Source organism: Triticum aestivum, chromosome 1D, assembly GCF_018294505.1.
Source record: "Triticum aestivum cultivar Chinese Spring chromosome 1D, IWGSC CS RefSeq v2.1, whole genome shotgun sequence".
Taxonomy (NCBI): domain Eukaryota; kingdom Viridiplantae; phylum Streptophyta; class Magnoliopsida; order Poales; family Poaceae; genus Triticum; species Triticum aestivum.
This window is the reverse complement of record NC_057796.1, coordinates 454,988,463-455,004,167: the sequence shown is the minus strand read 5'-3', so window position 1 is coordinate 455,004,167 and position 15,705 is coordinate 454,988,463. Positions and strand designations below refer to the sequence as shown.

The 15,705-nt window shown below is 46.1% G+C and overlaps 2 protein-coding genes across 3 annotated transcripts in view; both read left to right on the top strand.

Annotated features, from left to right (window-relative positions):
- LOC123182889 (putative clathrin assembly protein At2g01600) overlaps window positions 1–7,426 on the top strand; it is a 7,912-nt gene extending 486 nt beyond the window's left edge. The window contains exons 2-15 of the mRNA XM_044595559.1: window positions 28–97; window positions 291–388; window positions 965–1,103; window positions 1,192–1,319; window positions 1,444–1,536; window positions 1,646–1,696; window positions 2,398–2,463; window positions 2,553–2,618; window positions 2,724–2,804; window positions 2,890–2,967; window positions 4,029–4,205; window positions 4,276–4,351; window positions 4,441–4,565; window positions 6,747–7,426. Coding sequence (XP_044451494.1) covers window positions 28–97; window positions 291–388; window positions 965–1,103; window positions 1,192–1,319; window positions 1,444–1,536; window positions 1,646–1,696; window positions 2,398–2,463; window positions 2,553–2,618; window positions 2,724–2,804; window positions 2,890–2,967; window positions 4,029–4,205; window positions 4,276–4,351; window positions 4,441–4,565; window positions 6,747–7,106 — 1,608 coding nt within the window. The 3' untranslated portion in view covers window positions 7,107–7,426. The remainder of the gene's footprint in view (window positions 1–27; window positions 98–290; window positions 389–964; window positions 1,104–1,191; window positions 1,320–1,443; window positions 1,537–1,645; window positions 1,697–2,397; window positions 2,464–2,552; window positions 2,619–2,723; window positions 2,805–2,889; window positions 2,968–4,028; window positions 4,206–4,275; window positions 4,352–4,440; window positions 4,566–6,746) is intronic.
- Window positions 7,427–9,988: 2,562 nt separating this feature from the next.
- LOC543067 (phosphomethylethanolamine N-methyltransferase) lies at window positions 9,989–15,499 on the top strand. Of its 2 annotated transcripts, NM_001427933.1 has the most exons (11): window positions 9,989–10,387; window positions 10,503–10,627; window positions 12,537–12,674; window positions 12,787–12,927; window positions 13,080–13,223; window positions 13,651–13,761; window positions 13,851–13,992; window positions 14,124–14,404; window positions 14,513–14,674; window positions 14,794–14,847; window positions 14,996–15,499. In NM_001427933.1, the coding sequence occupies exons 1-11, from the start codon at window positions 10,360–10,362 to the stop codon at window positions 15,164–15,166; spliced, it is 1,497 nt and encodes a 498-aa protein (NP_001414862.1). In that variant the 5' UTR covers window positions 9,989–10,359; the 3' UTR covers window positions 15,167–15,499. The 2 variants fall into 2 exon arrangements, with proteins under 2 accessions (NP_001414862.1, NP_001414863.1); NM_001427934.1 differs by lacking the exons at window positions 9,989–10,387; window positions 10,503–10,627 and adding an exon at window positions 12,095–12,419.
- Window positions 15,500–15,705: the final 206 nt, after the last annotated feature.

Here is a 15,705-nt window from a genome sequence, read left to right as displayed (position 1 = left end):
CTGATGGGGGAATTTTTGTTTTTGTAGGATCTGGATGTGGCGATCGTGAAGGCGACTAACCACGTGGAGTGCCCGCCCAAGGAGCGCCACCTGCGCAGTGCGTTCGATCTCCTCCCCCACGCCCCTATATTTTGCTTGGCCTAATTTAGAGTAATCTGGGGCTCATAATTAGATCGTGCCTCTGGGTGGGAGGGTGGGAGGCTCGTAGGGGAGGGGATAAGGCCTGTTTTTCTTTCTGTTGGCGCTGGTGTTTGATTGATTGTGTGTGTCTCTGTGCGGTGGTGGTGCAGAGATTGCTGCGGCGACGTCCATCGCGAGGCCGCGGGCAGACATCGCCTACTGCATCCACGCGCTCTCCCGCCGTCTCTCCAAGACCCGGAATTGGATTGTAAGCTCCATTCCTGTCCATTTACTGTTTTCATGCTGTTGCCTTGGATGATAGCTTGATTACTGGCTCTAGTGGCCTCTTAGGAGGTGTTTAGTAGGAAGTTGCAGTTGCTGCATTATGTTGCCAATCTGTAACTTACCTTGCAAGATGTAACCCAGATTGGTTGTTGTAGCTCCTCACTGGACGTTGGATTGTGTTATGTGTTATGTCGATGGATTTTCCGCTGGAGATATTTTCAGAGTGTGTGGACTGAAAATGTTAGTACTGTTTATTATATCAAAACAGATGAAAAATCATATTAAATGCTGGAGCCAAATGTGTGGTGTTAGAATGCCAGAGCTGTTGATTATGCATATTATTGGTCCATTTTTGCTGGTTGTATTCAACTACATCATAGTGCTGTATTCTCATAAAGCCATATGTGATGATTGTGAGTGTAGTCCTGCATAGTTAGGTTAGTAATATCAACGATCAAGTGAAGTGTACACTTTAAAAACGATAAAATCTAGAAATATTTCAGAATCTTATAAGCAGTCAATTTATGCCATGCCATGCCTATTATTTTGTAACGTACAGGTAGCACTGAAGACACTTGTAGTGGTTCATAGGCTTCTACGAGAGGGCGATCCTACATTTCGGGAAGAGCTTCTTAATTTTACACAAAGGGGGAGGATTCTGCAGCTCTCAAACTTCAAGGATGACTCCAGTCCAATTGGTTAGTATCACTTCATTTGGTAGGAAATGCCGCTGGCCTGCTTATTCTCCTTTGATTTCCTTATGTACTAATATTGAGTGTTGTCCAGCCTGGGACTGTTCTGCGTGGGTTCGCACATATGGTCAGTTTTTGGAGGAAAGACTGGAATGCTTCAGGATCCTGAAATATGATGTTGAGGCTGAGCGTTTATCCAAACAAGGCCAAGGTCCTGAAAAGGTCTGAAGCATCATATCTCTTTTTGGCACTACAGATCAGTAGTTTTGAGTATCAAACATATTAAATCTGAGTACAAATTCTCGCTCGCTAATCTCTGCTTCAACTAATGCTATTTTTTCATCAGGGACACAGTAGAACCAGAGACCTAGATTCCCAGGACCTGTTAGAGCAGTTGCCAGCTTTGCAGCAGTTACTGTATCGGCTTGTTGGATGTCGGGCGAGTATCTCTTCACTCTAGCTAACAAGCTGTAGATGCAAGAATCTCTCAGTTTCTGCCATTTCACCTCTGTATGTAACATGACGCCAGTTTATTCTTGGTATTGCAGCCAGAAGGAGCTGCAAATAACAACTACTTGGTGCAATATGCTCTAGCTTTGGTAAGCTATAATTGTTTTTATCGTAGATTTGTTTGTGCCCTAGCATCTACTGTATTTTTTCTTCTAGGCTTACTACTTGAGAGGCATTATTTGATTTCACATGAGGATATCCTTCATAAACTCATTTGCCAGTTCCTGCTCTTCATCCTATCTTACTGATATTGGTGAAAGTGGGGAAAACCACTTTTCTGTTATTTGTGTATAAAATTAGCTGGACCTTGGAGGAGCTGCAACCAACGGAACTGTCTAGGGAACTCCTTTGTTTTAACTCTTCAGTTTGCACCTTGTCCTCTTTGTTTTAAGAAAACCGTAGGAGAGCCGTCTGCGCCTTGCCCTTCTAATTGTTTCTTAGACACTATCGCCTATCGCGTGATGTTGATCCTTCCTTCTGTGTATGTGATTCATATCCTGTCCAATGACAAACATTTCTTCCAATGCTCCATATTGGTTAACGCTCAAGCATATTCTTAAGTATCTGTACTATTCATAGCTGTGTTGACCGTAAGACATCTTGTAGAATTATTTAGTTATACACCTGTTTTTTTAGATTATGTTCTAATTTAGAAATTATTTATCTTTGCTTTAGTATTCCTGTTTTGTGTAGCCAGGTAATCAAATAAAAATATGCTGTCTTCTCAACCTGAGCACCACTTCTAATATGTTGATTTGACTGATGGAGTGAATGACTCTGTTTTATACAGGTGCTAAAAGAGAGTTTCAAAATTTATTGTGCGATAAATGATGGAATTATTAACCTTGTCGATAAGGTAAAATATCTCTTCAAGTGAAAATTTATTACTTCGTGTGATCATCAATTTTCATACAAGATATATTAATTTTTTGTGTATGTGTGTAGTTTTTTGAGATGGCAAGACATGAAGCACTTAAGGCCCTTGAAATTTACAGGAGGGCTGGCCAACAGGTAGCTCCCGTGCCCAGGAGATGATATGGAGTGTATCTGGATTCTGAGAAGATCAAAATTACTGTGCATCTTCCGATTCTTACCCAGTCTGGTTCGTTGATGCAGGCAGGGAATCTATCAGACTTTTATGAAAATTGTAGGGGTCTAGAACTTGCAAGGAATTTTCAGTTTCCTACTCTGCGGGAGGTGAGGGTTTGTGCTGGTTGTTAATCTTGCACTATTGGTAGCAATTTTTTTGGGCATGCCATCTTATTTAAGAAATTTCCCTCAGCCACCACAAACATTTCTTGTGACCATGGAGGAGTATGTGAGGGACGCTCCACGTATGGTTCCGGTTCGAGAGCCACTGGTGAGTGCTTTGGTGGTACTATTAAACTTATTATTTCTGCTTTTTTGTATATTTGCATGTTTTTTGTCCTACCAATCGTGTTATTTGCTTCTTGTAGTTTAGGGACCTATTGTGTATTGTGCATTTGTTAATTGTTTCATTTTTTTGGTGATGAGCCTGTTTCATTGATGTTCGATGCATCCAGCATGATCCAATCTGCAGTTGATATCATATCATAGGTGTGATACAAATGCATGCGGGGAGAAGGCAATACTAAAATGCACTACTGGTCCTTAGTTTTATTATAATTTTAGTGGATGTGCAGGAAATGGCTACTGTAATTTCAGCATGCAAATTCCCTTAGATTCTGTTCGCGATTGCTTGCCATGAACAATATGTATAATGTCTTAACCTGTGTAGCTAGTTCAGAAAAATGAATACAGAATAGTGGCAGGTTTGCATGGTTTGAGTAAGCCGTTTTTGAACAACCCTAATAACCATTAGCAACTTGGTTAAAAATGCTAGCCAACCACCATAGTATCTAAAATCGGCTCAATCAAACGAGACTATATAACCCACTACACTGCTAAACAGAGCCTTAGCATGAGCCTCATTATTTCTTTATACTAGTTTATAGTGGTTTGCATCCTTCAGTCATACTACCTCCGTCTGGGTTTATTAGGCCCCCTCCTATTTTGGGCTGAAGCTTGACCAACAAATTTAACTAATAAAATGTAGACTACATGTCACAAAAATTATACCGTCGGAAAGCTCTTTCAAATACAAATCCAACAGTGTACTTTTTTAGTACATATTCTATATTTTATTAGTCATATGAATGGTCAAAGTTTGGCTCAAAATACTAGGGGGCCTAATAAACCCGGACGGAGGTAGTACCTTTTATGTGGTAAAAATACCATGTCTTGCTATTTTGAACAACATTATAAGCACATGCACATCAACATACATAAATTTGACTTATCCTTGTATGCTACGCCTGGAGTACGACTCTGTTAGCTTTTGCTGTTTAGTTGTTACCGGCAGGAAGTCAATTCATAAATTTTTGCGCTGTCCTTTATCAGGAATTTCCCGAGAGGCTTCTCCTTACATATAAACCTGAAGAATCAGAGGAAGTTCCTGAACCCGATCCTGTTGAAGAGGAAAGGCCACCAGTTGAAGAACCTGTTCCAGTACAGCCCATCCCTGAAGTTGTTTCACCTCCTACCAAGCCTGTTGTCGCTGATACTGGTGATCTCTTGGTAAGTAAAGAACACATAATTAATATTGAATGCTATGATTTTGGCAATCTAAATATCCTTTGTTCGGTAGGGCTTAAATGACCCGAGCCCTGGTGTATCAGCAATAGAGGAGAGCAATGCTCTTGCCTTGGCCATAGTTACATCAGGTAAGAACTCAGGATTGATTCTTAGTGACTTTCAATGATGTTGCTTAATCAATTAACTGATAGTTTTTTTTTGCATCTGTATGTATTAGACGCAAGCACTTCAACAACTGGCAGCACTGCTTGGCAAGATAAAGGATTTGATCCAACAGGATGGGAACTCGCCCTTGTTACTGCTCCAAGTAACACAAATTCATCTGCTACAGATAGTCAATTGGTTGGTTTCTCCACCTTTGCCATTCTTTTCTTCTCTGAGGATATTTATCCTGTTGATAGTTTTGGGCTGTTGGTCATTGTTGCTCGTTACAAGGGTTAAAAACCCTGTTGGTTGCCAGCAGCCAGTTAAGTCTGTTTCTAGGTTTCCCTGGGGGTTAGCCATTATTCTATATGTTGTCTTGGGGCGTTTTCTGTATTGATTGCTGTAGTATTAGTCATCATATGTTTGTAGTTTTAAGTTACGTAGAAATTGAATTGCGTGTAGAGAACCGTGACGATTGTTCAACCATGCTTGTGGCAGAAGAAATGTACCTCATGTACTGATATTCGGATATGGCACCCATATTATTGACAGGGTATTTCTGTTAGTTTGACACACAAGTCTTGTTACTGAATGAAAGTGTATGTGTATAACAAGTTAGAAAACTGTTGCAACTGGGCAGTAGGCATATATTTGTGAGGACACCAAGTTATATTCTGCTTGATCTTCTTATGTAGTAGGCATGTTAGGTTGTGCAGTGGGCCAATAGACGGGAAATACACTTGTGCTCTCGGGTGCCAGCGCACCCTATGTTCAATAATTTAGTAACTGAAAAAAAGTCAAATAATTCTGAATCTTTTCTGAAATCAAACATGATCAAGTATTGTACTCGTATAAAAAGATTCATTAGGGAATGACTTTCATTGTATCCTGGCTCAAAGATTTGCCAAAAAATGCTATATACAAGTACTATTCACTCTATATTGTCGCCATAAATTTGTTTTTTTCTGCCCTGAAATCAACGGGAATCATTCCTTGGCCAAACTTTTAATTACAGTACATGATCATATTGACTCCAAAAAAGATTTGGAATTTTTCGACCTTGTCTGGATATTTTTTTTGCGCATATAGGGTGCGCTGGGACCCGAGAGCCAAAAGTTCGCTTCCGCCAATACACGCACTACATTTACCATGCACAAGACAGGAGCTAGGCTATGTCTAAATATTCACACATGGCCAAGGATAGCTCATGATAATTGCTTTTGGACCAGTTATTTTTGTTGATGCTTTTCTCTGTAATTGTTGCCGTTCCGTCTGGAGTTACCATACAAATTACAGCCATTTGGACTGAATTAGGCAAGGCCTGCATTATACCAATGACATAGGCTAGTGTAGTTCTCAGTCAAAATGTGAAGTTTGTTCCTGTGCACTTCCTCCGATCTTAAAGTGCCGGGTGTCAGACCCCTGATGGATCTGACAGAGATTAAGAAATACAGTAGTTGTTAAACTAGGGATCGTTAGGAATGCTAAGAATGCAAGGGTATGAGGAGTTTCTACTATATCTCTGTAATAGTCTTAGCAACTGTGCAGGGCTATTTATATCCTGTTACAAACTTCCTCTAGGTAACAGTAAACAGAAGCAAGGTAAGATGCAATAGTAGAAGATATTGGGCGACTGAATTAAACTCTAGTCACTGATTGTAAGTGTAAGTATCTAAGACGCGTGATCTTGTTCTCGCCCCCCATCCAAGGGTCAGAGCTCTAGATTCAGAGTGCATATTGACCTGGCTATGGCACATGGCCCCTGAGTGATATTAAGAGCACAACTTCTATATGTAAACTTCTATACCCTGCCAAAAAAAACCTTCTATACCCTGCCAACTGTATGGAGCTTGTACTATGATATGTGTGCCTTCCCATTTATTTTTGGCTCATTTATAATTCTTCTGGCGCATGTCTCATTTACCATCATATATAGTCATTTGCACTGTGTTTATAGAAGTGTTACGTTTTTACACCTTGTACTCTCAATAGGGGGGTCTGAAGTAGATTCAGGGTTGAGGTACAAAAAAGAGGAGATTCAGTTTTTACTGTTCCATGCAGTTGAAAGTGTTTGCTTTTATGTTTGTACCTATTCACGTTAATCTGTCTTGATAGTCTCCCACATAATATTATCAACAAAGGATTTTAAACCGGATGTTATAACATGCATTTTTTGTTTCTATGGTGTAAAAATCTAAGAGTATACTGTTGATTATATTAGTTTTATGGGATTGTAGTTTTCTGGTGAGCCCTCTTTTTAGGTGACAAAGTGAGGCATTATCAGTTTCTGTGGACCTAATAGTAAATTGAATTTCTACTTTATTTGGTGAAGCTCCTTCACCTGCAAAAAATAAATAAATTTCGTCGCTCTATTTGCAGGGTGGTGGACTTGACAAGCTCATCTTGGACAGCCTTTATGATGAGGGGGCCTACAGGCAGTCACAACAACAGCAGTTATACGGTTCATCAGCTCCCAACCCATTCATGACAAGCGATCCTTTCGCGATGTCGAATCACGTCGCTGCCCCGTCGTCAGTTCAAATGGCTGCCATGTCTCAGCAGCAGCAGCAGATACCGACGATGATCCATCAGAATCCCTTCGGACCACCAATTCAGCCGCAGCATCCGGGCGCTGGCCCTGCAGCAGTAAACCCATTCCTGGATAGTGGCTTCGGCGCGTTCCCGGCGGCAAATAACTCGCAACAGCAAGCCAACCCATTTGGTGGTAGCCTTCTATAGGCCTGCAATAGGCGAGGAGCTAATAGTATACCCCGAGCAAATGCGATTTTCGTGTGACTGTAATATGCATTGCGCCTGGCTCTATTCATGTATGTCAAAAATCTGTGTAACGATATGTGTATTCGCTTCGGCACACGGGACTCTGCCAAGTGACCCTTGCTTGTAAAGAAACGTAGCGGCCTGTGTAACATCGATATATGTCAATAAATAGTACTAGGACGTTGGCTATATAACAAACGGCGAGTATTTCGCTCGTTCTTGTAGTGGCTGTTTAATTGCCATCTCCCACATTCTTTGGCTATGCCCATGTTAACATGTTATCTCTCTTGCACGCTTCTCTAATGCCATCCTCATCCTCCTGGCCTCACTGTGGAGTATGGAGTATTTCCTTTTGCTATGGTATATCATGGAGTGTTTCCTTTGCTGCGATATTAGGACACTGACGGCTGAACTATCCTGGCTAATGTACTTGCTGAGTTATGTAAACTTTCAGCGGCTGTCCAAAATAAACCCGGAAACGCAGATCGGCGGCTAAAGCTTGCTGTTGACGTATCGGTAGGTAAGATGTCGTCCCTTGGAAAAAAGAAAGTAGGTGAGACTCACAAGGGAGTGGTGCCGATCATCTTGCAAGGACCAGTGACTGTTCCGTTCCCCATCATATCATTGTCCTCCCCGTTTCCGCATGGATCGACCGAGGCTGATCGCCTTCTTTCGGCAGATAATTAAAGCAGGGTGACTGCTGACAGTGACGCCGGGTCTCAAATTACAATATCTCACCACTCACCACCCTAGCTATTGATCTACTACGCTGAACGTAGTTGTCGTCTCATCTCACGGGTTAAAGAAAAGCAACTGACAGACAGAAGAATCTTCAACACTAGCGATCGATCCGGCTCCGGCGCTTGGCCTCGTGAGAAGTCCCCAACCTACGTAACATAACATGGCTACACGTACGAATTGTCCTCCTAGTTTGTGTAGCCCTGTAGGTCGTGGTGGGAGGGTGGATCGATCTCTGGCACAGTTGCGCAGGCGAGCAGGTGAATCTCCTTGGCTCCAGTCAGGCATCCGGTAACTCCCTGAGCTTGCCCAGATCGTGAATTTGTGATACGCGAGCAGACATCCAGATTCAAGAAGCTGTGCCGTCGCTGCATCGGCTTGATTCCCAGGCGCTCGACAGTGCGATCCCCCGCCGATAAGACCGCTGCCTCCGCTAAAACTGGCAGCACCGTCAACGTCGACGCCCTCTCCCCATGAAAGCAGCAGTACGATATACTACTACTTCTCCAGGCTCCAGCTGATGGCTCACCCGATGCAGGAAGGAATCACATCTTCTTTCCAAAATACAGTAAAATACATGCCAACTTTAACCAAGCAGAGGCTTGATCCACTCCGAACAATCAATAAACTTTGCCTACTCCCAAGCTAGCTATGGCACTCCACTATAGTAGTACTACACTACAATCATGCAATGAATCAGCCAGAGGAACCAATCTCCCCGAAAGCAATGCTACGATATACTACTTCCAAGTTGCATGTGGCGAAGGGCTGATCCACTCTACTTTCTACTTGGTGGTACTCTGAATAAAGAATCAATCAATAATCTTTCTCTTTCCAATATTGTACTGCTCGAAAGCTAATCTAGTACTGCTACACCACAATCATGCTAATCAAGCAGCGACGGTATCAATCACGTGGGGCCCGGGTATCAATCGGCCGGGGCCCAGGTATCCGCCACGCCAATAATTTAGCTCCACGTACGTCAGGGACACACCACCACCAGACACAGCAATATCTCCTCCCCCCTGTTGTGCTGTTGTGCTAGGCACCAAAACCCGTCGTCGACGACACCACAAGGTCGACGCCACGTGCCCTGGCGAGGCTTGCGGATGCAGCAAACAATGCCATCAATGGCGGCCCCATGGCCATGATGGAATCTCATGATCTCATCGCTCGCTCCAAGCGACCTTCACCGGGTGAGCCCTGGGAACTTACGGACACAGCAGCCGGGCTTGCCAATTGCAGGGACGATAGGCTAGTGCGACGGTTGCTCGCTCTCGCGATTATTTCTCTTCCGATGACAAGTATTTCCGGACGGAGGGAGTATCATCTGTTGTGGATGACCGACCCAAGAAGGTTCACGCTCTTTGCGCCTTGTCTTGGAGAGAACCCACACCCTTTGTGTTTGTGCCCCGTTAGTTTTGACACGGAATTTAGTCGGCAGCCAGTAATTCTCTGGCGCCCCATCGATCAAGTGAAGAGGGCAGGAAGCAACGTGACACACGGTGAAAAAACTTGCGTCCTGAGGACAGGAGCAAGCGCCATACAGCGTGGGCGAAAGCAATGCATGTGGTGTGGCCTCCAGCCCTCCCTCGCTCGTCTTGGCCCGGCATAGCACTATCGCCATAGCCGCGCTTACTGTCATGGCGTCACCCACCACACTGCTCCGTCGGCCCGGACGGCCATTGGCGAGCCCAAGAGATTCGTCCCTCCCCTGCTCGCCGCGGCCGTGGTCGATAGAGCGAGAGCGACGGGCACCACCAACCGGAGAGAAACAAAGGCTGGGCGACAAGTCGCGCACCCGCACGGCGCCACCCGTCCGGCCTATCCTATCCCGGCCCCGCGACAGCAGACAGCGAGCCTGCACTCTACTGCACATACATAGCACAGAGAAAGAAAGGAAGAAGAAAGGAAGGAAAATAAAAGAGGAAGAAAACACCCGATCCAAGAGAAGTGGGCCGGGGCCGGGGCCCACCCAGATCCAGCCGGGGATTCGTTTCGGTCCGCTTCGTCCTCGCCACCGCAACACCAAGAGGCGCGGCGCACCCCCCGCCGCGACGCCCGGCGCGGCTATAAAACCCGCGACCCGTTCGCCGCAGATGAGCAACCGCACAGCACACACAACACACTCTTGGCGCCCCACTCCCTGGTCGTTCGGTCGTCGGAAGTTGGAACCTCCTCCTCCGATCCTCCTTCGCAGCCGCGGGCGGCGTCGGGAGGTTTCCGGGCTGCGCGTTGGTGCATGCAACAGAGGGGCCTCTCCAACAACCGCCGCTCCCGCGGCTTCTCCCGATCCCGCCTCGCCGTCGAGGGCGCCTAAACAGAAACCCCACCGCCACCTCCGGGCTCACACCTTCTTAACAACAAACACACACCAGAGCTCACACTCACACCTTTGAAACGACCACACTCCCCTCCCCTGCCCCCTTCCTTCCTCCCGCCTCTCTGGAAAAACCTTGAAACAAGAGAGAAGAAGATGGACACCATCACCGTCGTCGAGAATGGTAAGCCCATGCCGGATCACGGTCCTTACATACGTGCTCTCGTCTTGTTGTTCGTCCTCGGGTCGTGTTGCCGGCGTTGATGAACCTCGATCGTGTGTCCGATGTGTGCGTGCAGTGTTCGGGGAGGTGGAGCGCAAGGTGCAGAAGAGCTACTGGGAGGAGCACTCCAAGGACCTCACCGTGGAGTCCATGATGCTCGACTCCCGCGCCAAGGACCTCGACAAGGAGGAGAGGCCTGAGGTATATACGACCAATCATCCTTCTTCTTATCGCATCGCATCCATTCCGGTGCTGCCAGATTAATCTCGCCGTACATCTTCTTTTTTTGAGGATCCTCGCCGTACGTCTTTTCTTGTGATGATACGTACGCGTGGCACGGACACAAGAAAATCATAATAAATGATGATATGTTTGATCCTTTTTTTTGGGTGGTCATTTTCGTACGCTCGTACTCCTACTGTTGTGTTGTGGCGTGGCGTTCTGCCACCGAGAAAAAAGGAGCCCGGATGGCGACGGCCATTCGTTTCGGGCCGAACGGGTGGCCGAGAACGTTAACGTCCAAGCGCTGGACCAGAGGCCCACATGCTAAAATTTTTCTTTTCTTTTCTTTTGGCGTGTCAGTTGGATTTCTTTTTCTTTTTTTGCGGAAGCAGTCTGCTTCGAATCTCGACTTTCCATATAAGAGCTAGGAGCTCCCTAAAAGGCTGATAGGTAGTTTGATTTGATTTGATTATACAAGGCTTATGATAGGTAGTTATCTGTCGGGTTTCTGAAAGCAGGTCTAAATCACCTTTTCCTCTGATGAAAAAGGTTGACAGGTAAACCAATGGCAGTGGAGCACTGGGCTGCTATGTGGGGAATCGTCCGTGTCCATTTTCACCATGATTACAAAAATCCAAATCATCTAATATTAACCACATATAGCTTGTTAATGTGAAGATCTAGTACATAAATAAACATGGCTAGTCAAATCGTCGAATCGGACGGCGATCTGATCTTTATATTTTGTGACTGCTAGTGGACACGTGGAGCTACGGGTGCTACTACACATATAGACTATGGAGATGATTAAAGGCAACACTATAAAATGACACCCTATAACCTACTATCTGATGTAAATAAATGATCACATGCCCGCAGCACCATCCACTTGTAGAGAATATCTGAATGTGCCACTCACTACTCACTACTGAGCCTGAACTGAACTGACCATCTTGCCACTCTCACTTTTATATTCCTCTGGTTTAGTGGATGTATATGTGGGGAAATAAGTGAAAGCGAGTGGTGGAAATGCTGGAACAACAGAACATATTCATGGCCATAAACAGAATTGACACATCATCTTCTTCTTCTTCCAAAATGCCATCCAACCCACTTCTCATCAACAAGAACAGAGCATGAGAACGTCATACACTGACCATCACAAAGTGGTCATAGAGGGGCACAACGGTCAGTTCAAGGCCAAAACTATGGCGCGGCATGCATTGGGATCCGGAACGGGAACGAAGGATATTCTTTATGTGATAATTGGCTGCATACGCATAGCGTGCGTGGCATATAACAAATTCAGTTATTTTAAAACTGAAAAGCACGCAGCGCAAACCGATTCCTCATGTAAACTATCACCCCGGACCCGCCTTCACCAACTCCGGCGTGTCCTTTTCCGCCCGCGGCGATGATTCCCTTGCTCTTTCAGCTCCCCAGTGGCCACTGCCCAGAGCAGAGGACCGCATGGTGGTACCATATATATCGTCGCCACCATCGTGAGTCACGGTCATATCGCTAGCTAGCCCGTCCCATCATCGCCCTGCTGCTGCCGCTGCCAGTGTCACTCGCCGCCGGCCACCGTAGGATCGAGAGAGAGGGCAGCATGAGCGAGCAGGGGGCAGGGCAGGGTACCAAGGAGCAGTCAGTGCCGGCCACCGTAGGGTCGAGAGAGATCAGCTTGAGCGGGCAGGGGGCAGGGCAGGGTAGCAAGGAGGAGAGACTGGCCGAGCTGGAAGAGCTCGAGCTCCAAACGGACCACCAAGGGGTGGGTGGCTGGGCACAGTTCCATCCACCATGATTTGTCTAAAATTTTGGCACACACCCTGGTTCTTGTTTCCATTGTAGCTTGCTTATGCTGTGGATCTGCTGTGCTGTGCTGCAGGTGCTGGCCATCCTCCCGTCGTACGCGGGCAAGACGGTGCTGGAGCTCGGCGCCGGCATCGGCCGCTTCACCGGCGAGCTGGCCAAGGAGGCCGGCCACGTCATCGCGCTCGACTTCATCGACAGCGTCATCAAGAAGGTGAGCTAGCTAGCTTTCTTGCCTCAAGAAACAGAGTCCATAACCATATGCTTGGCTTGGCACTCCTCCTCTGATGATCGACCTGATCTGCTGCCGCTCCGTGTTGTTGCAGAACGAGGAGATCAATGGGGACATCTACAAGAACATCACCTTCATGTGCGCCGACGTCACCTCGCCGGAGCTCAAGATCGAGGACAACTCCGTCGACATCGTCTTCTCCAACTGGCTGCTCATGTACCTCAACGACGAGGAGGTAATTAAGATCAGACCAGACTTGTGAATGGCACTCATGATTACAGAAACAGATGGAACCTTTTCTGTGACAGTGGACAGATGCAACTTTTTTTGTTAGTACTTTTTAGTACAACGGTTGCAAATTATGACTGTCACTGCCTTGTACTGTAGGTTGAGAAGCTGATTGGCAGGATAGTGAAGTGGCTGAAGCCCGGTGGGCATATTTTCATCAGGGAATCGTGCTTCCACCAGTCTGGGGATTCCAAGAGGAAAGTGAACCCGACGCACTACCGGGAGCCGAGGTTCTACACCAAGGTTAGCACTCCAATTCTTAACTGTTTTTTGCTCTGTAATCTGCTTCCATTTGCTACTCCCTCCGTTCCGAAATGTAAGTCTCTGTAGAGATTCCACTAGATGGACTACATACGGAGCAAAATGAATGAATTCATACTTAAAATGCATCTATATACATCCGTATGTAGTTCATAGTGAAATCTCTACAAAGACTTATATTTAGGAACGGAGGGAGTACATTCAAACCTGATTTACTGGCTGGGGCATTGCATCTCTAGCTTGATATGAAAAGTCATCTTAATCATTTTGGCAGATAACAAACAAATTACTGATTTGTTCCTTATGGCAGGCAGCATCATGTCAATATTTTCATATCCAGAGATACTAAATAATAATAATGCGCTTTCGTCATGGACAGGGCATCTAACTATTTTCCATTTGTAAATAGGTGTTTAAGGAATGCCACTCCTATGACCAAGAGGGGAATTCCTTTGAGCTTTCTCTGGTAACTTCCAAGTGCATTGGAGCTTATGTGAAAAGCAAGAAGAACCAGAACCAGGTACCTTCCTTTCCTTTTACGCGCCAAAATCGTTTGTGCATACCGGTGTCGTTTAAGCCAAATTACTGACTTAACCTTGTGCTCCTTAGATATGTTGGCTGTGGGAGAAGGTCAAGTGCACAGAAGACAAAGGCTTTCAGAGATTCCTGGACAATGTGCAGTACAAATCCACTGGAATCTTGCGTTATGAGCGCGTGTTTGGGGAGGGTTATGTTAGCACCGGTGGATTCGGTGAGTTGCATAATTTCGTTGGCAAACGACTAAATTTCACTCATTATTTCTTGGAGAAAACACTAAAAATTCAGTGATTTACTACACCATACACTGTTAATGACCATGTTCCTGTCATATATAAACAACAGAGACCACAAAGGAGTTTGTGGACAAGCTGGACCTGAAAGCTGGCCAGAAGGTGCTCGATGTAGGGTGTGGTATCGGAGGAGGCGACTTCTACATGGCTGAAACCTATGATGTCCATGTCCTCGGCATCGATCTTTCTATCAACATGGTTTCGTTCGCAATTGAGCGTGCCATCGGGCGCTCGTGCTCCGTTGAGTTTGAGGTTGCTGACTGCACCACCAAGGAATACGCAGAGAACACGTTTGATGTCATCTACAGCCGTGACACCATCCTCCACATTCAAGTATGTTTCACTGCATAGAATGAAATTAACTCATTTTGGTGTATATAGATGGGAAATCCTTGGATATAAATGGTTCTGACAAGTGGTGCACTTGGTTGTACATTACAGGACAAACCTGCTCTGTTCAGAAACTTCTTCAAGTGGCTCAAGCCTGGGGGCAAAGTGCTGATCAGTGACTACTGCAGGAGCCCTGGGACACCATCAGAGGAATTCGCTGCGTACATCAAGCAGAGAGGCTATGACCTCCATGATGTGAAGACCTACGGAAAGGTTAGCTTCTTCTCAAGAAAAATTCAGACCAACCGAACAAATCTAGTTATCCTGGGAGATTTGTTTCAGAGAAGCAAACCGTCCTAAGTTCCTAACCTCTGTTTTGCACATGAACTCAGATGCTTGAGGATGCCGGTTTCCATGATGTCGTCGCTGAGGACCGCACCGACCAGGTGATCATCTCCCCCTCTGCATTCAGTCCCCTGCCATTGTCACGCACTTCCTGAATCCTGATCCTTTTTGTGTACACCGATTTGAATTGAGTTATACAAGAAATTTCTTCAGCCACTGACATGATCATCACTGTGGTCGTCATTTCAGTTCCTGAGGGTCCTGGAGAGGGAGCTGGGCGAGACCGAGAAGAACAAGGAGGCCTTCCTGGCGGACTTCACCCAGGAGGACTACGACGACATCGTCAACGGCTGGAGCGCGAAGCTGAAGCGGAGCTCTGCCGGCGAGCAGAAGTGGGGGCTGTTCATCGCGACCAAGTGATCTGGCCGCCGAGCAGCGACGCCGTGGACGCGATGATCCGGAAGCAGAGCCGCTTCTGTTATTAAGAATAAATAAAGAGGATCGGTGCCTGGCTGCACTGGCCGGGCACCCGGATCTGTAAGATAAGATAATGTGTACGTACGTATTGTATTCCTGAACTTGTACTGTGACGAGCGAGACTCGCTTTGTAACGTGCTATTCTGTTGCTACGTGGCCTTCTTCCCTCTGGTAGAGTTGTGTGACCTCACAGCATCTTTGTCCCTTCCTTAATAATGCTTTAATCCCTTAAAAAAATTAGCTTTGAGGAATTAACAACCGCCTAGCCCTTCCTTCAAAACATTTAGTGTCCAAATTTGCTCTGAGAAGAGCACTTCTTGGTAGAAGTGGGGAGAAGCCTCTACTCCCACTTTTATGGCGTGGCGATCGACGGGCCACCCAATTCACCGTTCTCGGGCTATCAAAGTTGACCCGCCCCCAAACCCTAGTCTACCCACGCGGCTACCCATTTCCGCTGCCTCCGTCGCGCCCCTGATTCGAGG